This window comes from Macaca thibetana, chromosome 9 (genome assembly GCF_024542745.1).
Source record: "Macaca thibetana thibetana isolate TM-01 chromosome 9, ASM2454274v1, whole genome shotgun sequence".
NCBI classification, from domain to species: domain Eukaryota; kingdom Metazoa; phylum Chordata; class Mammalia; order Primates; family Cercopithecidae; genus Macaca; species Macaca thibetana.
In genome coordinates, this window is record NC_065586.1 from 64984174 (window position 1) to 65006399 (window position 22226).

General features: G+C 43.3%; 1 protein-coding gene across 4 annotated transcripts in view; it reads right to left on the minus strand.

The window, feature by feature from the left end:
* The window catches only part of TET1 (tet methylcytosine dioxygenase 1), a 148282-nt gene that overhangs the window by 84651 nt on the left and 41405 nt on the right, over window positions 1–22226 (minus strand). For 2 of the 4 annotated variants that reach the window (XM_050805189.1, XM_050805188.1), the window contains exon 3: window positions 19109–19162. In XM_050805189.1, coding sequence (XP_050661146.1) covers window positions 19109–19162 — 54 coding nt within the window. The other 2 variants (XM_050805191.1, XM_050805190.1) reach the window with 2 other exon arrangements.

Genomic DNA, 22226 nt, shown 5'->3' on the forward strand with positions numbered 1-22226 from the left:
CTGGGGTGAATGGAGGGATTGGGGAATGACAGCCAAGGAGAACAGGGTTACTTCGTGTGGTAATGAAAATGTTCTAAAATTGATTGTTGTGATAGATGCACATTGGTGAATGTACTAAAAGCCATTGAATTGTACACTTTTGCCGGGCGCGGTGGCTCAAGTCTGTAATCCCAGCACTTTGGGAGGCCGAGACGGGCGGATCACGAGGTCAGGAGATCGAGACCATCCTGGGTAACACAGTGAAACCCCGTCTCTACTAAAAATACAAAAACTTAGCCGGGCGAGGTGGCAGGCGCCTGTAGTCCCAGCTACTCGGGAGGCTGAGGCAGGAGAATGGCGTGAACCCGGGAGGCGGAGCTTGCAGTGAGCTGAGATCCGGCCACTGCACTCCAGCCTGGGTGACAGAGCGAGACTCCGTCTCAAAAAAAAAAAAGAATTGTACACTTTATTTTATTTATTTATTTATTTTTGAGACAAAGTCTCACTCTGTCGCCCAGACTGGAGTGCCTGGATCACTGCAATCTCTGCCTCCTGGGTTCAAGCAATTCTCCCTGCCTCAGCCTCCCAAGTAGCTGAAATTACAGGCCCCTGCCACCATGCGTGACTACTTTTTGTATTTTTAATGGAGACGGGGTTTCACCATATTGACCAGGCTGGTCTTGAACTCCTAAACTCAAGTGATCTGCCCAGCTCGGCCTCCCAAAGTGCTGGGATTACAGGCATGAGCCACCATGCCCAGCCTGAATAGTACACTTTTAATGAGTGAACTGTATGGTATACAAATCATATCTCAATGAGACTAGGGAAACCAGTCATCAAAACTCACTGAGTAATATACGTGTGATCTGAGTATTTCACATTATGTAAAATTCACTTCAAAAACTAATGACACCTGCACAGCATGGTAAATATAACTATCAGTGCATTGTGTACTGCAAACTTGCTGAGAGAGTACATTTCAAATATTCTCACCATAAGTTATTTAAGTTGATAAACATGTTAATTAGATTAATTTTCCACATTGTATTCATAAAAATGCAATGTTGTTTTTTACCCCATAAATATATGCAACTATTGTTTGTCAATTTACAATGAAAATAAACTTTAAAAATAATTCTGCCATTCAAAATGAATGAGTGTGGGTGAGTCCATTTGACTCACACCCGTAATCCCAGCACTTTGGGAGGCCGAGGTGGGCAGATCGCTTGAGCTCAGGGCAAAAAAGTGAGAGACACCTTTGTCTCTACAAAAAATATTGTGAAAAGCCAGGCGTGATGGCAAGCATGAGTGTTCCCAGCTACTTGGGAGACTGAGGTGGGAGGATCACTTGAGCCTGGGAGGCGGAGGTTACAGTAAGCTGAGCTTCTACCACTGCATACCAGCCTGGGTGATAGAGTGAACCTCTGGCTCAAAAAAAGAACAACGGAAGGGGTGGACACATGTGTCTATACTACACATATGTAACTATAGAGATATTTGTATGTATATAGACTATACCTAGAAGCATACCCACAAAACTGTCAAGACTATGCACCTCTGATATATGAGACTAAGATTGAAAGAAGGAACAAGTATACAGGAGAATGTTTACTTTTCCTTTGTACCTTTAATTCCTTTCAACAGTGTTGTCTTCTATAATTTTTTTTTTTTTTTTTTTTTTTTTTTTTTGAGATGGAGTCTGGCTCTGTCGCCCAGGCTGGAGTGCAGTGGCTGGATCTCAACTCACTGCAAGCTCCGCCTCCCGGGTTTACGCCATTCTCCTGCCTCAGCCTCCCGAGTAGCTGGGACTACAGGCGCCCGCCACCTCGCCTGGCTAGTTTTTTGTATTTTTTAGTAGAGACGGGGTTTCACCGTGTTCACCAGGATGGTCTCGATCTCCTGACCTCGTGATCCGCCCGTCTCGGCCTCCCAAAGTGCTGGGATTACAGGCTTGAGCCACCGCGCCCGGCCTGTCTTCTATAATTTAAAACTACTATTCAATGAATTCACTGAATTTCGTTTTACTTAATTATTTGTTTGCTTTTTAAGAGACAGGGTCTAGTTCTGTCATCCAAGCTGCAGTGAAGTGGCAAGATCATAGCTCATTGCAGCCTTGAAATCCTGGGCTCAAGTGATCCTCCCAGCTCAACTTCTGAAAGTGCTGAGATGACACCATGAGCTACCAGGTCAGGCCCAGATTTTCTTTTCAATCATACTGATTAATCTGCATTTTCTTTCATAACAAATTAACTTTGACTACACTTTGACATGTCGCCCTTGGATCATCAGTTGTACATAGGATTGTACTATACTTATGCTATTATAATAAGCTAAAAGTTTCACTCAGAGGTAATTTTTGTGTTTGTACATGCCCTGAAGGGCATTTTCTGCTATTTGTTTCCTATCTGGTACATAAATAAATCTTTTTTCTTTTGTTCACAGCTAGGTGGTCCCAGATTGGAGGTGTAGGTTGTCACTGATTAATTGGTTATCTTCTATTTTACTTTATCTCCATTGACTTTCAGCATTGGGCTTCTTTTGTTTGTATTAAGGTCCTGGTAAGATAAAGTTGTGTGGAAGATAAGAGCAGGAAGGGCAAGATAAAGAAGGAATGAAGTCTATGTCACATTCCCTTGGAATTCTATGCCTAGTTAGCCTCATTCACTAATACCTTTTTCTTTTTTCCAACATCCCAGTTACTACAGCCACATTTTACCACACAGTAACCTGACTCCAACTTTCTCAAACCAAACTTAGCCATTTTAACTACACTGTGTAATCGGATATTGATTGAGGGTATAAACTAGATTTCATGAGTGGAGTGACACAAGAAGCCATAAGCATTTTTCACTATTACTTAAAAGGTTTACTCCTTTACTCTTAAAAACTCAAGAGATACCATTTCTATGCCCTCCCCACCCCCAAAATTCAAAGCCAGGTATGGTGACTAACGCCTGTAATCCCAATACCTCAGGAGGATCACTTGAGCCTCCATAACATTATGTGTCTCCAGATATCATGCTGCAGATATCACAAACACACTTCTGTGATATTCTTGTGAAAATGCATAACTTGAATGTAATCATCAGCAAATGCAAAACTCAACTTGAGGGAAATTCTACAAAAGGAGGGAAATTCTTCAAAAATAGCTAACCTATACGCTTGGAAAATATCAGATAGAAAGACTAGAGATCTAGGAACTGAAAGCAATGCATAATGAGCATCTGAAGTACAAGGTATTAGGACAATTGGTGACATCTGAATAGGTTCTGATGCGTAAATTAGATAATAGCATTGTATCAATGTTAATTTCCTTATCAGTACATTAGATAATACAGCATTGTATCAATGTTCATTTCCTTAATTTGATGATTGTACAGTAAGCTAAGTAAGATGTCCTTATTTACAGGAAATACTCTAGTAAGGAGTTTAAAAAACACCTTTAGACTCGGCGTGGTGGCTCACACCTGTAATCCCAGCACTTTGGGAGCCCGAGGCGGGTGAGGTCTCCCAAGGCGAGTCCGATCTCCTGAGGTCGGGAGTTTGTAGACCAGCCTGACCAACATGGAGAAACCCAATCTCTACTAAAAATACAAAATAATCTGGGCATCAGTGGCACATGCCTGTAATCCCAGCTACTTGGGAGGCTGAAGCAGGAGAATCGCTTGAACCTGGGAGACAGAGGTTGTGGTGGGCCAAGATCGCACCATTGCACTCCAGTCGGGGCAATAAGAGTGAAACTCTGTCTCAAAAAAATAAAAAATAAAAAACACCATTCTTGCCCGGATATGGTGGCTCATGCCTGTAATCTTAGCACTTTGGGAGGCCGAGGCAGGTGGATCGCTTGAGGTCAGAAGTTCATGACCAGCCTGGCCAATATGGCGAAACCCCATCTCTGCTAAAAATACAAAAATTAGCCAGGCGTGGTGGTGGGCGCCTGCAGTCCCAGCTACTTGGGAAGCTGAGGCAGGAGAATTGCTTGAACCTGGAAGGTGTAGGTTGCAGTGAGCTGAAATCGTGCCACTGCACTCCAGCTTGAGTGACAGAGCGAGACTCCATCTCAAAAAAAAAAGAAAGAAAGAAAAGAAACACCATTCTGAAACTTACTCTCAAAGAATTCAGGATAAAAAACTATGTGTAGAGAGAGAAAAAGAAACCTCAGGGAAGGGTATAAGGGAATACTGTGTACCATGCCAAGAATACTGTGTACTATGCCAGGCTGGGCACGGTGGCTCACACCTGTAATCCCAGCACTTCGGGAGGCCGAGGCAGGTGGATCACGAGGTCAGGGGTTCGAGACCAGCCTGGCCAACATGGTGAAATCCTGTCTGTAATAAAAATACAAATATCAGCCAGGCATGGTGGCACACGCCTATAATCCCAGCTATTCAGGAGGCTGAGGCACGAGAACTGCTTGAACCCGGGAGGTGGAGAATGCAGTGAGCCGAAATCATAATATGTTGGAGTGCCAACATGGGCAAAAAAGTAAAACTCAAAAAAAAAAAAATGCCATACGAATTTTAAATTTTTACTGAAACACAAAAGAAAGAAGTGAGATGAGAACGGCTAGGTGTGATGGCTCACGTCTGTAAGTCCAGGAGTTTAGGAGGCCAAGGTGGGTGGATTGCTTGAGTTCAAGAGTTTGAGACCAGCCTTGGCAACATGACAAAACCCTGTCTCTATAAAATATACAAAAATTAGCCAGGTGTGGTGGCATACACCTGTAATCCCAGTTACTCGAGAGACTCAGGCACGAGAACTGCTTGAACCCGGGAGGTGGAGAACGCAGTGAGCACACCTGTAGTCCCAGCTATTCAGGTGGCTGAGGCATGAGAATCGCTTGAACCTAAGAGGCGAAGGTTAGGTCGCAGCGAGCTGAGATCGTGCCACCGTACTCTACCCTGGATAACAGAGCAAGACTCTTGTCTCAAACAATAAAGGAGTGAGAAGACAGGATGCTTTTTCATTTCAGAATTTAGCAAATCACATTTCTTGGGCAGTGAATTTGACTGAGTTTTTTGAAAAGTCAGGACAGAAAAATAAATTTTTTCCTTTCACCACTTTAGAAGGAAAACACAGTATTTATACTGTCTTTTATTTCTGACCATGAATAGCACATAAATTAATCTTTAGTATTTCCCCCTAGAAATTCTATTGAGCAGAAATTAGCTGTTAGACCTTATAGTATAATTGTATCATTTGTGATAACGTATAGCATCTTAGAAAATGTGGCCCAACTAAATCAGCATGGTCAGCATGGTCCTAAGCTGTTTTAGTGAAGTGATCAAATATCAGAGGCTTTAAATAAACCCTGGACAGGTGGATTAAATTTCTCATGAAATGTTCCAATCTTCAGTTCAGCTATTTTATACTGTCCGTTAAGTGAGAGCATAAACCAGATTTAATGGGTGGAGGGACAAAATTAACATTTTGAAATAACTTCTACTTATCTTAATCAAATAAGGTTCACCAAAATACTTCAACCAGTAATTTTTTTATTTTTATTTTTTTGAGACGAAATCTCGCTCTTGTCCCCCAGTCTGGAGTGCAATGGCGTGATCTCAGCTCACTGCAACTTCTGCCTCCGCCTCCCGGGTTCATGCCATTCTTCTGCCTCAGCCTCCCGAGTAGCTGGGTTTACAGGTACGTACCACCAAGCCCACCTAATTTTTTGTATTTTAAGTAGAGACAGGGTTTCACCATGTTGGCTAGGCTGCTCTCGAGCTCCTGACCTCAGGTGATTCACCCACCTCGGCCTCCCAAAGTGCTGGGATTACAGGCTGAGCCACCGCGCCCAGCCGACCAGTAATGTTTTTGTCAGTGCTTCCCCATTACTTTATCACCACTTTTTTTTTTTTCATGTTGTTTTCTCAAATAGGCATTCTTTTATCTTTATTCCCCGAAACCACCTGGGGTGGATGCAGCAGATCAGTTTAATCTCTGAATTTACCCAATTACATTGTTTTTTCCAATCTGCTAATCTCCTGTAATTAGGAACTTTGGACAGTCTCCAACAAAGACTCCAACAGTTAAACATAGATTGGACAACCTACCTGAAACCTACTGAAATTTACTGTCAGTTACCCAAATCAATTGACCTTCAAATCAAAAGATTTTATTACAAAATGGGACAAGTAGTCTATGTAACCATCACGAAAAGAAAGACAACTTTTATGTAGGTTTGGGTCCTTTTAAATGTAACATGTCAGAGAAAAATTAATCACATTAAAATAAATGTATTAAATATGTATCTTGATTTGCCATAGCAATTAATTAGAGACTATCAAGTCTGGAACAATGATTTGAGGAACTAGTTTTTCCTTTATACCAAGATGCCATTACACAAATTTTGTAGTTCTGACTTAACTGACGAAAGTGAAGCTATAATGTGTATGAATTCAATTATTCATTAAAAAGATAAATGCATTGAGTTGTAAACACAAGATATTCTGTTGAAACTATGGAGAACACAGAGGTGAATACTACTCTACCCTTAAAGATTTGTAATGATTAATAAAAGCAGCCAGGTGTGATGGGTCATGTCTGTAATTCCAGCACTTTGGGAGTCTGAGGTGGCCAGATCAGTTGAGCTCAAGAGTTTGAGACCAGCCTGGGCAACATGGTGTAACCCCGTCTCTATGAAAACTACAAAAATTAGCTGGGCATGGTGGTGTGTACCTGTAGTGCCAGCTACTTGGGGGACTGAGGTGGGAGGATCACTTGAGCCTGAGAGGTGAGGCTACACTGAGCCGAGATCTCGCCACTGCATTGTGGCCTGGGTGACAAAGTGAGACTCTGTCTCATAAACAAAACAAAAACAAAAAAAACCCACACGCATAAAATAATAAATGCAATTAAAAACCTAAGCAAATTAATAGATTAAAAAGGACTTTATTTTATTTTTTAGTTTTGAAACAGGATCTCAACACGTTGCCCAGGCTGGTCTCAAACTCCGGGGATCAGTGGATTCTCCAAACTTAGCCTCCCACACTGCTGGGATTATAGGACTGGGTCCTAGCATCTGCTGATCACATTAAAACAAATGACTGGCTGGGCCCGGTGGCTCATGCTGGTAATCCCACCACTTTGGGAGGCTGAGGGTGGTGGATCACCTGAGGTCAGGAGTTCGAGACCACCCTGGCCAAAATGGTGAAACCTCATCTATACCAAAAATGCAAAAATGAGCTGGGTGTGGTGGTATGCGCTTGTCATCCCAGCTAGTCAGGAGGCTGAAACAGGAGAATCACAAATCACTTGAACCCAGGAGGCGGAGGTTGCAGTGAGCCAAGATACAGCCACTGCACTTCAGCCTGGGTGACAGAGTGAGACTCTTGGCTCACTGCAAGCTCCGCCTCCCGGGTTCACACCATTCTCCTGCCTCAGCCGCTGGAGTAGCTGGGACTGCAGGCGTCCGCCACCACGCCTGGCTAAGTTTTTGTATTTTTACTAGAGACAGGGTTTCACCGTGTTAGCCAGATGGTCTCAATCTCTTGACCTACTGATCCGCCTGCCTCGGCCTCTCAAAGTGCTGGGATTACAGGCGTGTGCCATCGCGCCCTGCCGGAAATATTTTATTTTCTTTTTCCCTCCCTGCCTCCCTCCCTCCCTCCCTTCCTCCCTTCCTCCCTTCCTCCCTTCCTTCCCTCCCCCGCTCCTCTCCCCACCCCCTCCCCCAGCTACTCAGTAGACTGAGGCAGGAGAATCACTTGAACCCGGGAGGCAGAGGTTGCAGTGAGCCAAGATCACACCATTACACTCCACCCTGAGCAACAGAGTGAGACTCCCTCTCAAAAAAAATAATAAAGAAAGAAAGAAAAAGAAAAAAAAGAAAGAAAGAAAGGATCTCTGACAATTGGCCTAGGCTGGAGTGCAGTGGCATGATTACAACTCACTGCAGCCTGGAACTCCCAAGCTCAAATGATCCTCCCACCCTAGCCTCCTGAGTAGCTGGAATGGCAATCATTAAGCCACTATGCCCAACCCACTTGTGTTTTTCTTGAAGAAATGGAGTCTTGCTGTGTTGCCCAGGCTGGAGTGCAGTGTATTTTCACAGGAGCTCTCACAGCATACCACAGTCTTGAGCTCCATAGTTCAAGCAATCACCTTGCTTTAGCCTTCTAAGTAGCTAGGACTACATGAGTGTGCCACTGTACCTGGCTGAAATCCACATTTTTTGGAAATATCCCTTTTTTTTTTTTTTTTCCGAGAAGGAGTCTCGCTCTGTCGCCCAGGCTAGAGTGCAGTGGCACGATCTCAGTTCACTGCAACCTCCGCCTCCTGAAGTCAAGCGATTCTCCTACCTCAGCCTCCTGAGTAGCTGGGATTACAGGGGTCCACCACCATGCCCGGCTAATTTTTGTATTTAGTAGGCGGGGTTTCACCATGCTGGCCAGGCTTGTCTCGAACTCCTGATCTCGTGATCTGCCTCCTTCAGCCTCCCAAAGTGCTGGAATTACAGGCATAAGCCACTGGGCCCAGCCTAGTTCACTTAATATTTTTATGAATATAAATTACACCTTTACTTGTAATTATAATCACTATCAAAAAATTACTAGTTGGGCAAGGTAGCTCATGCCTGTAGTGTTAATACTTTGGGTTTGCTTGAGCCCAGGAGTTTGAGACCAGCCTGGGTAACATGGCAAAACTTCATCTCTACAAAAAACATAAAAATTAGGCGGGTTTGGTGGTGCACACCTGTGGTCTCAGCTATTTAGGAGGCTGAGGTAAAAGATCAATTGATCCAGGAGGTCAAGGCTGCAGTGAGCCATGATCACACCACTACACTCTAGCCTGGATGACCAAGCAAGACCTTGTCTCAAAGGAAAAAAAAAAAAAGTAAAAACAAAGAAAACCACAGAATGCCAAGCTGTTCTAAACATTTTTTTATTTTTATTTTTTATTTATATTTATTTATTTATTTATTTTTTGAGACGGAGTCTTGCTCTGTGGCCCAGGCTGGAGTGCAGTGGCACGATCTCGGCTCACTGCAAGCTCCGCCTCCCGGGCCCACGCCATTCTCCTGCCTCAGCCTCCCGAGTAGCTGGGACCACAGGCGCCCGGCACCGCGCCCGGCTAATTTTTTGTATTTTTAGTAGAGACGGGGTTTCACCGTGTTAGCCAGGATGGTCTCAATCTCCTGACCTTGTGATCCGCCCGCCTCAGCCTCCCAAAGTTCTAAACAGTTAACGTATTTTTATTTTTGTGTTTTTCTTATGTTTTGAGAAGGAATCTCCCTCTGTCACCCAGGCTGGAGTGCAGTGGGTGATCTCAGCTCACGGCAACCTCCAGCCCCTGGGTTCAAGCAATTCTCCCACCTCAGCCTCCCGAGTAGCTGGGACTACAGGCAACCACCACCATGCCTGGCTAATTTTTGTTAATTTCCTTTTTTTCAGTAGAGATGGGGTTTCACCATGTTGGCCAGGGTGGTTGAGCTCCTGACCTCAAGTGATTCACTGCCTCGGTCTCACAAAGTACTGGGATTACAGGCAATGAGCCACCGTGCCTGCCTTTTTTTTTTTTTTTTTTTTTTTTTTTTTTTTTTTTTTTTGAGACGTAGTCTCACACTGTCGCCCAGGCTGGAGTACAGTGGCGCAATCTCGGCTTACCGCAAGCTCCGCCTCCCGGGTTCACATCATTCTCCTGCATCATATCCTCCCACGTAGCAGGGACTACAGGCGCCCGCCATCAAGCCCAGCTAATTTTTTGTATTTTTAGTAGAGATGAGGTATCACTGTGTTAACCAGGATGGTCTGGATCTCCTGACCTCGTGATCCTCCCGCCTCGGCCTCCCAAAATGCTGTGATTATAAGCATGAGCCATCGTGCCCGGCCTTATTTTTTGTAAATACATAAAGATGGAGTTTTGTCATGTTGCCCAGGCTGGTCTCAAACTCCTGAGCTCAGGCAACCCACTAGTCTTAGCCTCCCAAAGTGCTGGGATTACAGGTATGAGCCACTGTGCCCTGCCTAACATATTTTAAATAATTCACCCAACAACTCCCCAATAATCCTATGATATGGTGTATATGTACATAAAATATTTAAAAATAAATAAAATATTTTAAAATGCTCTCACACTGTGTGTGTGTGTGTATATATATATACACACACACATATATACATATATATACATATATATATATAAATAAAATAACCAAACTCCTAGAATAAGTTTACTATTTAATATCTGGTTTCCTAGAATTCTGAAAATAATCTATGCTTTAATCAAATTCATGTGACATCACTAAATTTTACACATAGATGATAAAGACTTCAGAAGTACAGAAAAGGAGTTACTATTTAAAACTATGGGCCAACACTTGAGGAGGCTAGGGCAGGAGGATTGCTTAAGCCCAGAAGTTCAAGATCACCCTGAGCAACACAGTGAAACCTGGTCTCTGCAAAAAAAAATTTTAAAATAGTCAGTCTTGGCAGGGCACGGTTGCTCATGCCTGTAATCCCAGCACTTTGGGAGGCCGAGGAGGGCAGATCACCTGAGGTCAGGAGTTTGAGACCAGCCTGACCAACATGGAGAAACCCTGTCTCTGCTAAAAATACAAATTAGCCAGGCGTGGTGGCACATGCCTGTAATCCCAGCTACTAGGGAGGGTGAGGCAGGAGAATCGCTTGAACCTGGGAGGCAGAGGTTGTGGTGAGCCAAGATCACGCCATTGTACTCCAGCCTGGGCAACAAGAGCAAAACTCCATCTCAAAAACAAAAACAAAAACAATTAGGCTTGGTGGCACACACTTGTCATCCCAGGTACTCAGGAGACTGAGGTGAGAAGATCACAAGAGCCCAGTAGGTTTCTGCTGCAGTGAGCAGAGCCACTGCACTCCAGCCTGGGTGACAGAGTGAGACCCTGTCATAAAAACATATAAACCAACAAACAAAACTATGGGCCAGGGACGGTTGCTGATGCCTGTAATCCCAACACTTTTGGAGGCCAAGGCAGTAGGATCACTTGAATCCAGGAGGTTGAGACCACCCTGGGCAACATTTGAGACCCTTCCTTTATATTAAAAAACTTTTTTTAAATTAAAAAATAAATATGGCCACGCATGTTGGCTCATGCCTGTAATCTCAACACTCTGGGAGGCCGAGGTAGGCAGATCACCTGATGTCAGGAGTTGGCGGCCAACCTGGCCAACATGGTGAAACCCTGTCTCTACTAAAACTACAAAAAATTAGCTGGGCATGGTGGCACATACCTTTAGTCCCAGCTACTCAGGAGACTGAGGCAGGAGAATCGCTTGAACCCAGGAGGCGGAGGTTACAGTGAGCCAAGATCCCACCGCTGCACTCCTGCCTGGGTGACAAACCAAGACTCCATCTCAAAAATAAATGAATAAATAGGCCAGGCGCGGTGGCTCACGCCTGTAATCCCAGCATTTAGGGAGGCCAAGGCGGGTGGATCACGAGTCAGGAGTTCAAGACCAGCCTGGCTAAGATGGTGAAACCGCATCTCTACTAAAAATAAAGAAAATTAGCCGGGCGTGGTGGCGGGCACCTGTAATCCCAGCTACTTGGGAGGTTGAGGTAGAAGAATCGCTTGAACCTGGGAGGCGGAAGTTGCAGTGAGCTGAAATCATGCCACTGCACTCCAGCCTGGGCTACAGAGTGAGACTCCATCTCAATAAATAAATAAATAAGACACTATTGGCTGGGCATGGTGGATCACGCCTATAATCCCAGCACTTTGGGAGGCCGAGGAGGGTGGATCATGAGGTCAAGAGATTGAGACCATCCTGGTCAACGTGGTGAAACCCCAGTCTCCACTAAAAATACAAAAATTAGCTGGGTGTGGTGGTGTGCACCTGTAGTCCCAGTTACTCCAGAGGCTGAGGCAGGAGCCTCTGCTTGAACCCAGGAGTTGGAGGTTGCAGTAAGCCGAGATTGTGCCACTGCACTCCAGCCTGGTGACAGAGTAATACTCTGTCCCCCCCCCCAAAAAAAAGACACTGTTACCTCTGTTACCCACATTCTCTTGCATAGGCCATTTTGGTTGGCAAACCTTACCATCAAATGGTTGAAAATTTAATATATATATGTATATATTCTATATATAAAGAGAATATATACATATATATGAATGACATTGAAAGACATTCCATTATTAAAATTATTTCACTTAAAAATGAATTAAGAAGGCCAGGTGCAGTGGTGCATGCCTGTACTTTAGGAGCCTGAGGAGAATGGATCACTTTGAGCTCAGAGTTCTAGACCAGCCTGGCAAAACTGTCTCTACAAAAAATACAAAAATTAGCCGGGCATGGTGGCGTGTGCCTGTGATCCCAGCTATTTGGGAGGCTGAGGCTACAGAACCTCTTGAACCTGGGAGGCAAAGGTTGCAATGAACCAAGATTGTGCCACTCCACACCAGCCTGGGCAACAGTGAGACCTGTCTCAAAAATAATAATAATAAATAAATAATTAAGATCCAAACAAAAATTCAATAAAGTTATTAGTTGACTCTTTTTATCTGACTCATGAGAATATATTCTAGTCAGTAAATGGAGAGCTATACAGTAAAGAAAGTACAACTCAGAAACAGTATGAATCCGGCACTATCAAAATACAAACACATACCATATGAGCCTAAGTATTCAAGATACAAGGCATATGCTCTTTTGTGGACTAGGAAGAATTCAAGTCTTTTTTTTTTTTTTTTAAATAGCCTGAATGAAATTTTCCTTAAACCCGTCCAACTCCATTTGGCTTTTATTCACTTTGATTCTCTGTTTGGGATCATTCCTAGAAATCACAGAATGGACATGAGTCTTGAGTCACTGGAAATATACATGCTCCAGTGATCAATGAATGCCTGTGTTTGAGCTGGCTTAGTGAGAACTCAGCCCTGAAATCCAGTCTGATCTCCGGGCAAAATGCTGTATTACAATTTCTGGGTATACAAACCAGAAGCCCATGTGTGTCTTTGATTGTGTGAATAAACACTGATGGGTGAGCACACGTCCTTAACAGTTTTTGCCAGTTTATGACAAAATGAGTTCAATAAAGACCATGTGTTGTCATAAAACTAAATTATTAAATTTCTATGACCTTCCTGTGTTCTGATATTATCTTCTCATTAAAAAAAAATAAAGCTGGTATCCCCTTGTGAATACTTTCAACACCCACTCTGAATTTTTTCCTCACTGGCCCATTAAAACCAGAAGTCTGGGATTAGTTGCCTGGGACTATAAGGAACTATCACAATGATACGGTTTTTCTTTGTTTTGTTTTTTCCTGAAGGATGGTCAAGCTTAGTATTTGATCTAGTACTTAAATTTGCAACATGTTGCTACAAGTAATAGAATGTTGCATTATAACCCTCCCTTTAAAAACTCTAAAGAAATTACTTTACCAGTGATTTATTTTACTAACTGAAACAATGTTATAGACAAATAAGCAGAAGAAAATCATTAGCAACTATGTTGTCTTTCATTCCTAGGGTTTTTTTGTTTGTTTGAGAGGGAGTCTCCCTCTGTGGCCCAGGATGGAGTGCAGTGGCACAATCTCGGCTGACTGCCACCTCCGCCTTCCATGTTCAAGTGATTCTCCTGCCTCAGCCTCCCAATTAGCTGAGATTACAGTCACCTGCTACCACACCTGGTGAATATTTGTATTTTTAGTAGAGACAGGGTTTTACCATGTTGGCCAGGGTGGTCTTGAACTCCTGACCTCAAGTGATCCACTCGTCTCGGCCTCTCAAAGTGTTGGGATTACAGGCATGAGCCACCGCACCTGGCCTATTTATAGCTTAATAGAATTTTAAAATAAACAACGTAACTCAATTGTATCTAATTTAGTAATTTTAGCAGGGGAGGGTAGCTGTAATCCTAGCTACTCAGGAGAATGAGAAAGGACAATAGTTTGAGCCCAGGCGTTGAAAACCAGCCTGGGCAGCACAGCAAGACCTCAGCTCAACAAACAAACAACAAACAAACATAACCAGCATATAATTTAGTCCTTTTAAACCAGCACTGGTCTAGTATATATAAAAATAATTTATGGGCTAGGCATGGTTGCTCATGCCTGTAATCCCAGCATTTTGGGAGGCTGAAGTGGGTATATCACTTGAGGCCAGGAGTTTGAGACCAGCCTGGCCAGCCTGGCAAAACCATGTCTCTACTAAAAATACAAAAAAAAAAAAAAAAGAATTAGCTGGGCGTGGTGGCACATGCATGTAATCCCAGTTACTCAGTAGGCTGAGGAAGGAGAATCATTTGAACCCAGGTGGCAGAGGTTGCAGTGAGCCAAGATTGCACGACTGCACTCCAGCCTTAGCGACAGATTGAGACTCTGTCTCAAATAAATAAATAAATTCAATAAAAACAATTTATAAATTATTGGAACATTAAGTAACTTTCCCTGGATGATGTTTTCCTTCATCATCTCAGCAATTTTTGCTTGTTTCCTCACTGTAACCTCCACCTCCTGGATTCAAGTGATTCTCCTACCTCAGCCTCCCGAGTACCTGGGATTACAGGCATGAGCCACTGCGCCTGGCTAATTTTGTATTTTTAGTAGACATGGGGGTTTCTGTCTGTTGGTCAGGCTGGTCTCGAACACCCGACCTCAGGTGATCTGCCCGCCTCGGCCTCCCAATGTGTTGGGATTACAGGCATGAGCCACTGCGCCCAGCCCCACTTGTTCTTTATCAGCGTCATCAAGGAATGAAGGAAACAGAGAAGAACAAGTCAGTGCCAAACCCTGCAGGAAGATCCCTTAGTTTCCATTTTGCCTTTCTAAAATCAGCCTCTGGAGACACTCTCCTGGTTTAATATTCACTGACATTTCTTTATATTTGTTCACCCAGCTCTTCCAAATACTACTGTGATGATATTTTATAATTAAATAGCTAGAAAATATTCCTTACCAGCCAAAAAGACTAATTACAGAATGTAGAAATGCATCCCCTCAAGGATGCTCATGCTTATTTTGAAATAATTTTAGATTTACAGATGAGTTGCAAAAATAGTATAGAGTTCTTACATACTCCTCAGCCATCTTTGCCTAATGTTACCATCTTACGTAATCATGGTTCTAGTACTATTGTTCACCCTACCATGCTACCCCTGTGGTCAGTAGTCATGCTCAGCATGTTGTTTTCCCTTCCAGGCCTACATTCCACCTTCCATAACCCTCTTACACGTCCCAGAAGGCTGACCAGCGTGTACTGCATCAGAAGTCTCCCCTTTCACTCTGGCTCCCCATTGGGATCAACCAGTCAAAGCAGCAAGAGACTGGAGAGCAGGGCATTTATCCCACACCCACCCCCTCCTTGACTCCTTGCAAGAGCATCTCTTTACCAAAGGTTCCAGCCCATGCTTCCTCTACTCAGCTGGAGCTACATTACCTGGTTCCCAGTCACCATCCCCCTTCAGGCCTAGGATTAGTAATAGCTCTGGCTTCATTAGACCTGGACTTCTTCACCATCCTTAGTTCTTTCCTTAACCCTCCCCACACCATTTAAAGTAATTCATTTATATTAAACTCTGTTCAAACCCCCAATCGACTGTGCTGTCTGATTTTCTCTGGGGACAACGACTAACAATCTAACAAAATTAATATCACCTTAAAATCGACTTTCTTAAAGGGAATATACACTCCTACTTACCTGCCCCCACCACACACACACAAAGTAAAAGTTTTTGTTTGTTTGTTTGTTTGTTTGTTTTGAGACGGAGTCTTGCTCTGTCACCCAGGCTGGAGTGCGGTGGCCGGATCTCAGCTCACTGCAAGCTCCACCTCCCGGGTTCACGCCATTCTCCTGCCTCAGCCTCCCAAGTAGCTGGGACTACAGACGCCCGCCACCTCGCCCGGCTAGATTTTTTGTATTTTTAGTAGAGACGGGGTTTCACCGTGTTAGCCAGGATGGTCTCGATCTCCTGACCTCGTGATCCACCCGTCTCGGCCTCCCAAAGTGCTGGGATTACAGGCTTGAGCCACCGCGCCCGGCAAAGTAAAAGTTATTTACACAAAGGTTTCTTCCAAGAGGAATTCTAAACCACATCACTTAAAAGGCCAAGTTCATCATTCAAGGACTGGAATTAGACCACATCTCTACCTAGATCAAGAGTCAAGGAAATGCTTGTGTTTCCAATAATAACATTGCTAACAAGATGTCATCTATGTATGAAAATAACTAGTGATCACCAATAGGTTTGAATAGGAAGCTGATGCTGAGCCACCCCCACCCACCACTGGTGCACCATTAGCTGATACCCATTCTGGCCTTTAAAGTGCTTTGGCCAGAACTATCATTTCAGCTACAGGAAGAATCTCTAATCAGGATTTAGATCACTATTTAGTTTTTAATTTTGAAGTACAATAGAATGAATATAGGTATAAATAAGGATAATAGTTTCCTTTTTTTTTTGGAGACAAGGTCTGATTCTACCACTAAGGCTGGAGTGCATATAGCTCATGTGATTATAGCTCACTGCAGCCTCCAACTCCTAGGCTCAAGCGATCCTCCCTCCTCAGGCTCATGAGTAGCTATGACTACAAGTGCATGCCATCGCATCCAGCTAATTTTTAAATTTTTCATAGACACAGGATTTTGCTATGTTTTGCGGGCTGGTGTTAAACTCCTGGCCTCAGGCAATCCTCCTGCCTTGGCCTCCCAAAGTTCTGGGATTACACGGATGAGTCATCACACCTGGTGGATAATAGGTATGTTTTTAAGAGGAGAGGGATACAAGACATTCCAGCCAATTTCAGCCCCACAACTAGATTCAGTAGTTATCAGGTTCAGATCAGTGTAGGATGAAACAAGTCTCAAATTCTATACCCAACTTCTTGAATCACGTTCTTCACCTATCCAACTACTTTCTAACACATGATGAAAATGAAAAGTCAATCAGGATACCTGCAGCATCCACACTGACAAAGAGTAAATGATCCAGGAGATTTCACAGGAAGCAGACTAAATTTCTGGAATAATGCCAAATGTAAAGACAGCAAATTATGATGGAAGATCAAATCATAACCTGTGAGATTCCCATCACTGGTCCCCCAGGAAGCATCCTCCTAGAACGTTGAAGTCCTCACTCATAAAACCTTAAGCTGATAGTTGTATTCCTCTCCCACTCTCCTTCCCAAACACAGGTTTCATTTTCTTATGTCTCCTATAGGATTATATAATATTCTACATTTGCTCTATGAATTTTATACACATCAAGCTAAAATCCAGAAGTTTTTTTTTTTTTTTAGCATTTCTACTGTGAAGCAGAGAAACAAAGCTTTCTTTGGATGAGAAAAAAATTATGTCTAACAGAAAGTGTAGAAAAACATTTTTAAATGCCAACATCAGAAATTTTTTTCCTTTTAGAATATTTTCCTGCTCTTGTACAACAATTGCTAACTATAGAGGAACGTGAGCAACAATTTGGTTCTGCTTGCTGTTGCAGATGAAATGTGGCCACCCACAGGTACTTTTTTTCTTTTTCTTTTAAGTCAGAGTCCACTACCATGATTCCAAAAAGCAACACATGGTATATTTACTTTTTAAATTTATTTCAGGTGACAGGACACTCACAATCTAACAAAATAAACATAGAATTAAATTGCATTCTCAAAGTCCAATTCTACTTCCTAGCCAAGGCAGGAGAAGATATAGATACTAGGCTTGGTCTGTATTAGTTTTCTCCATGTAGTCTATCCCTTTCTCCTGCTAACCCCCATCGACAACTCCAACAAATGAGAGCCATTTATAAGAGTAAGACTACAACTATTTCTCACAAAATGCCTGAGATGGATATAGCCAAGACAGAAAGTATAGAAGGAGGTTTTAATGATAAACTTCTATCTTTGTTGGAAGGAAAAGGAGAAAAAGGGAGTTGATGGATCAGCACAAAGAAGAAAAACAGAAAAGGGTTTAATTTACCTTGAGAATAACCATGATTCTATTTGTCCAGGCCCAGTGAACATTTGTGTCAAGCAATTTCATTCATTTCACAGTGCCTAGCACATTGCTGACTGTGTGGTAAATATTAAATAAATACTTGTTGGTTGATGAAACTGGTACATGAAAACGCTGTATATACACAGGAAGCAGAAACTCAATGTGGTCAGGCAAATTTGAAAGCAGGGCAAGGTTTGGTTCTCCGTGTCAACATTTTCAAGTTACACACTGGGGCAACAAATGAAATAAAATTCTGCCACATTCATAGTTCAACATGTTGTTCCTCTTTGAGTGCTAAAACTTTATATGTAAAAAAGGAAAGCTAGGATTAGGTAAAACTATTTTAAATTAAATGTACACAAAATAATTAAAGACAAGTCATTTTATTGCTTAGTATTTCTTCATGAATTTAAAAGGTGGCTTGCAAAGGTTGCTTACATTTCTAATAGCAATACACCACTTGAAATCTTAAACACATAAGCACCTATTTGCTAGACTAAAGCTAGCCTTGAACTTTTAGTGATGCCATATGCTTTTAAATTAACCCTTCTAAACACTGTACAAATCTCATCACACAGACTGTGAGCTTATAACTGAATTAGGTTACCACTAAATACTCATCAGGCAAACTACAGAAAATAAAGAAAACATGCATATTCTTATGGCTCCATGAAAGCCAAAATTAAAGATGATATTATGAGAATTTGAGATTAAACAACTATAATTTGGCTGTAAGATCTCCACGACTTACACATTAAGTTTAACTAAAATCTCTAAGGACCTTTTTCTTTGGAAAAGAATCATACATTTTAAAATAGCCTTTAATGGACAGTCTATTAAAATCACAATGGATCATAGATGTCAACTTCAAATAGTGCCTTTCTTCTAAAGGGCTTAAGTTTACACACTGGTGCAACACCACAAATGCAGATGCTACAAAGGGAGCTATAAAGAAAAACAAATTTTATTCACAACCCTCTGCATACAAACTTTTCCTTCTGTAGACTTGTGTGGAGTTGAAAATAAAGGATGCTAATATGCACATTATGCAGCACATCAAAAAAAAAAAAAGAGAAAACACTTTAGTTGAGTGGAAATTCATCCATCTACTGAAAATCTGGGAGAATTCACATATACTGTACTCCAAATATACCCAAGTGCAGAAAAATACTATATGAAATGGAAAAATAATGAAATATTATTTAATCAACAGCTGATTACCTTTAAAACTTTGGGCTTCTTTTCCCTCTGGGGCCTCTTGTTTTCCTTTATAACCTAAAAAAAATCAAATTGCAAAATGAGCCTCTGTTTAAGAAATAAAATCAGCTCCCACATCCCCAAAATTTTTGGCTATTTCTCTGTAAAACTATTTACACCATTTAAAATCATCAACATGTTTGCTAGGCAGAACCTAAAGAGCGTATGTAAAATGTATACTTTAAAAGTCACTAAAAAAAATCTTGCATAAATATTGAGTAGGGAAATACCCTTTTTTCCCCTTAAAGTCTGTCTTAATTAGCCTCTGCATTCTTCACAGCGAAGCCCACGAGGTAGCCATCTTGCTTGCTTCTGCAGAGGAAGCCTCTACAGTGGAACAGTTCTGCAAACTGCTTTTTGGTATTATTATCATGGTGTTTAAAGGCAGCCCTGGCCTGCCAGCACTGTAGACGTGCTGGGCATGCCTTTTGCAAAAACAGCCCCACAAAGAGTGCAGCCAATGGCAATGCAGAGCTTAGCAACTCCAAAGTGATCTTCTCAGCCTAGCCCTTCCTAGACAAAGGATCTCCTGTGCGGCTCGGCTCTCACCACAGGACACAGGCAGCCACAAGCTGCGACATGGAGTTCGCTGCAGAGGATCTGGTCGCGCCGAAATCACAGGAGGCTTCAGCAAAAACAATGCACACAAATCCCCCAGGTCACCACCATTGGATCGATGGCAGAGCCTTCCTGATTAGTAACCTCTTGGCGGCTCCGAGAGCAGGTCTGCATGGGGGAGGGGTGCGCTGCTGTGCCTCCAATGTACAGGAGACATAACTGAGCCTAGGGGGGCATTTGGGCTTGCTGAAACTCTGGAAGGTATTGTGCATTTTTACTTTATAAGGCAAGGCTAAATATTGGCGATATTTAAGGCAGGGAGGTTATGTGAGGACAGTGTAGGCTCAGCTGTTGGGCTGCATGTCTCATTCCTCGGGAACCACACCTCTTTGCAGCAGGCGCCTTGCCCAGAAACACAGCAATTTGATTTCTGTCAATAAATGTCCAATGACAATGGCAAATTAAAAAATAACAGTAAAGCCACTGAAAAGGAAAAGGACAGGATGAGGACAAAAAGAAGGGGAGGAGTTTTCAAAATACACTTGCCACTCTGAGTGGCTAGAGAGAAAGGACTTTCTCTCTCTTGCTCTGGGCATTTCTGATGACCTTCATTTCCAAATAAAAATTCTCCCCTACCAGAAGGAAAATTAGGACTCATATCTTCGGGATAAACGGATACCTTTGGCTCTTCTGTCTCCCAAGATCAACTGTCACTGAGCATCTATATCCGCAGACCTGCCAAGCAAGTCCGTGGGGCCGGTCTGTGCACCAGACTCGCGGTCAGACAGAACCACCCACTTCCTAGGGATCAGGACCTGAGCCAGGGGTAGAACAAGCCACCATCTCCCAACACACACCTGGACTGCCCCCACACACAGTGGGTGGTAGGCAGTGGGACAGCTGGCACCACAGCTGGCACCTGCCAGACACTGGGAAAGCTGGACCAGGAGCCGTGCCCCCCACCACCCCTCTTAGCCACCTGGCATTGCAACAGCGGCAGCAGAGCAGGACAGCTGTGGTGAGCTGGCTGGTCTCAAGGTCACTGCCAAAATGCAGTGCAGAGGGCAGTCACAGTCCCATCACAGCCACCTTGACAGCTGCATAGATCTGGGGAAGACAGCCCTAGCTCCAGCCTTGCAGGGCCAAAGTTTCAGCAGCACATTTGGGGGATTGGCAGGAGGGCCTCCCCGGCTGCTCAGCCAAAGATGGGTTTTCCACTTGCAGTTGGATTCAGAACAGATTCCCACAACCAGAAATCGGGAACAGAGTGAGGGCCGGAAGGCCTGCATTTCATCACCCTTGATTCCTAGCCTTTCAGTTTGCCACAAAAGCATGCTTTTCATTTTGGAACGTGAAGTCCAGCATGCGCTGTTTTTCCACTTTTAAATTACCTCTCACTCACCCACTCCTCACCCACATTTTTAACAATCTCATGTAAGAAAAAAACTACTGGCCGGACACGGTGGCTCATGCCTGTAATCCTAACCCTTTGGGAGGCTGAGGCAGGAGGATCATCTGAGGTCAGGCGTTTGAGACCAGCCTGGCCAACATGAAACGCTGTCTCTACTAAAATACAAAAATTAGCCGGGCATGATGGTGGGTGCCTGTAATCCCATCTACTCAGGAGGCTGAGACAGGAGAATCGCTTGAACCCGGGAGACAGTGGTTGCAGTGAGCACCACTGCACTCCAGCCTAGATGGCTGAGCGAGACTCCATCTCCAAAAAAAAAAAAAAAAAAAAAAAAAAAAAAAGAAAAATAAAGCCTAATGGATAGAATATGGAGTTCTCAACTCTTCCTTCAACACTTGTAACAAAACCAATTGGACTCTGAATTATGCACATCAACCAGTGCAACTTTGAACACACTAAGCCCACACTACCTCTAAGAAGCTCTCTGTGAGGAATAAAGCAGCATTGAAACAGGCAGAAAAATCATCAAATACAGTAAGATTTGAAAATAGGTACTGGCCGGGCGCGGTGGCTCAAGCCTGTAATCCCAGCACTTTGGGAGGCCGAGGCGGGTGGATCACGAGGTCAGGAGATCAAGACCATCCTGGCTAACATGGTGAAACCCCGTCTCTACTAAAAATACAAAAAACTAGCCGGGCGTGGTGGCGGGCGCCTGTAGTCCCAGCTACTCGGAGGCTGAGGCAGGAGAATGGCGTGAACCTGGGAGGCGGAGCTTGCAGTGAGCTGAGATCGCGCCACTGCACTCCAGCCTGGGTGACACAGCGCGAGACTCCGTCTCAAAAAAAAAAAAAAGAAAGAAAATAGGTACAAAATCTTTTAGCTGTACATCCCCCCATTTTTGGTGATTAAAAAAAAAAAAACTGTGATGAAATATACATAACATGAAATTTATCATTAACTTTTTTTTTTTTTTGTTTTGAGATAGAGTTTCACTCTTGTCGCCCAGGTGCAATGGCATGATCTTAGCTCACTGCAACCTCCGCCTCCCAGGTTCAAATGATTCTCCTGCCTCAGTCTCCTGAGCTGGGATTACAGGCATGCACCATCACACCT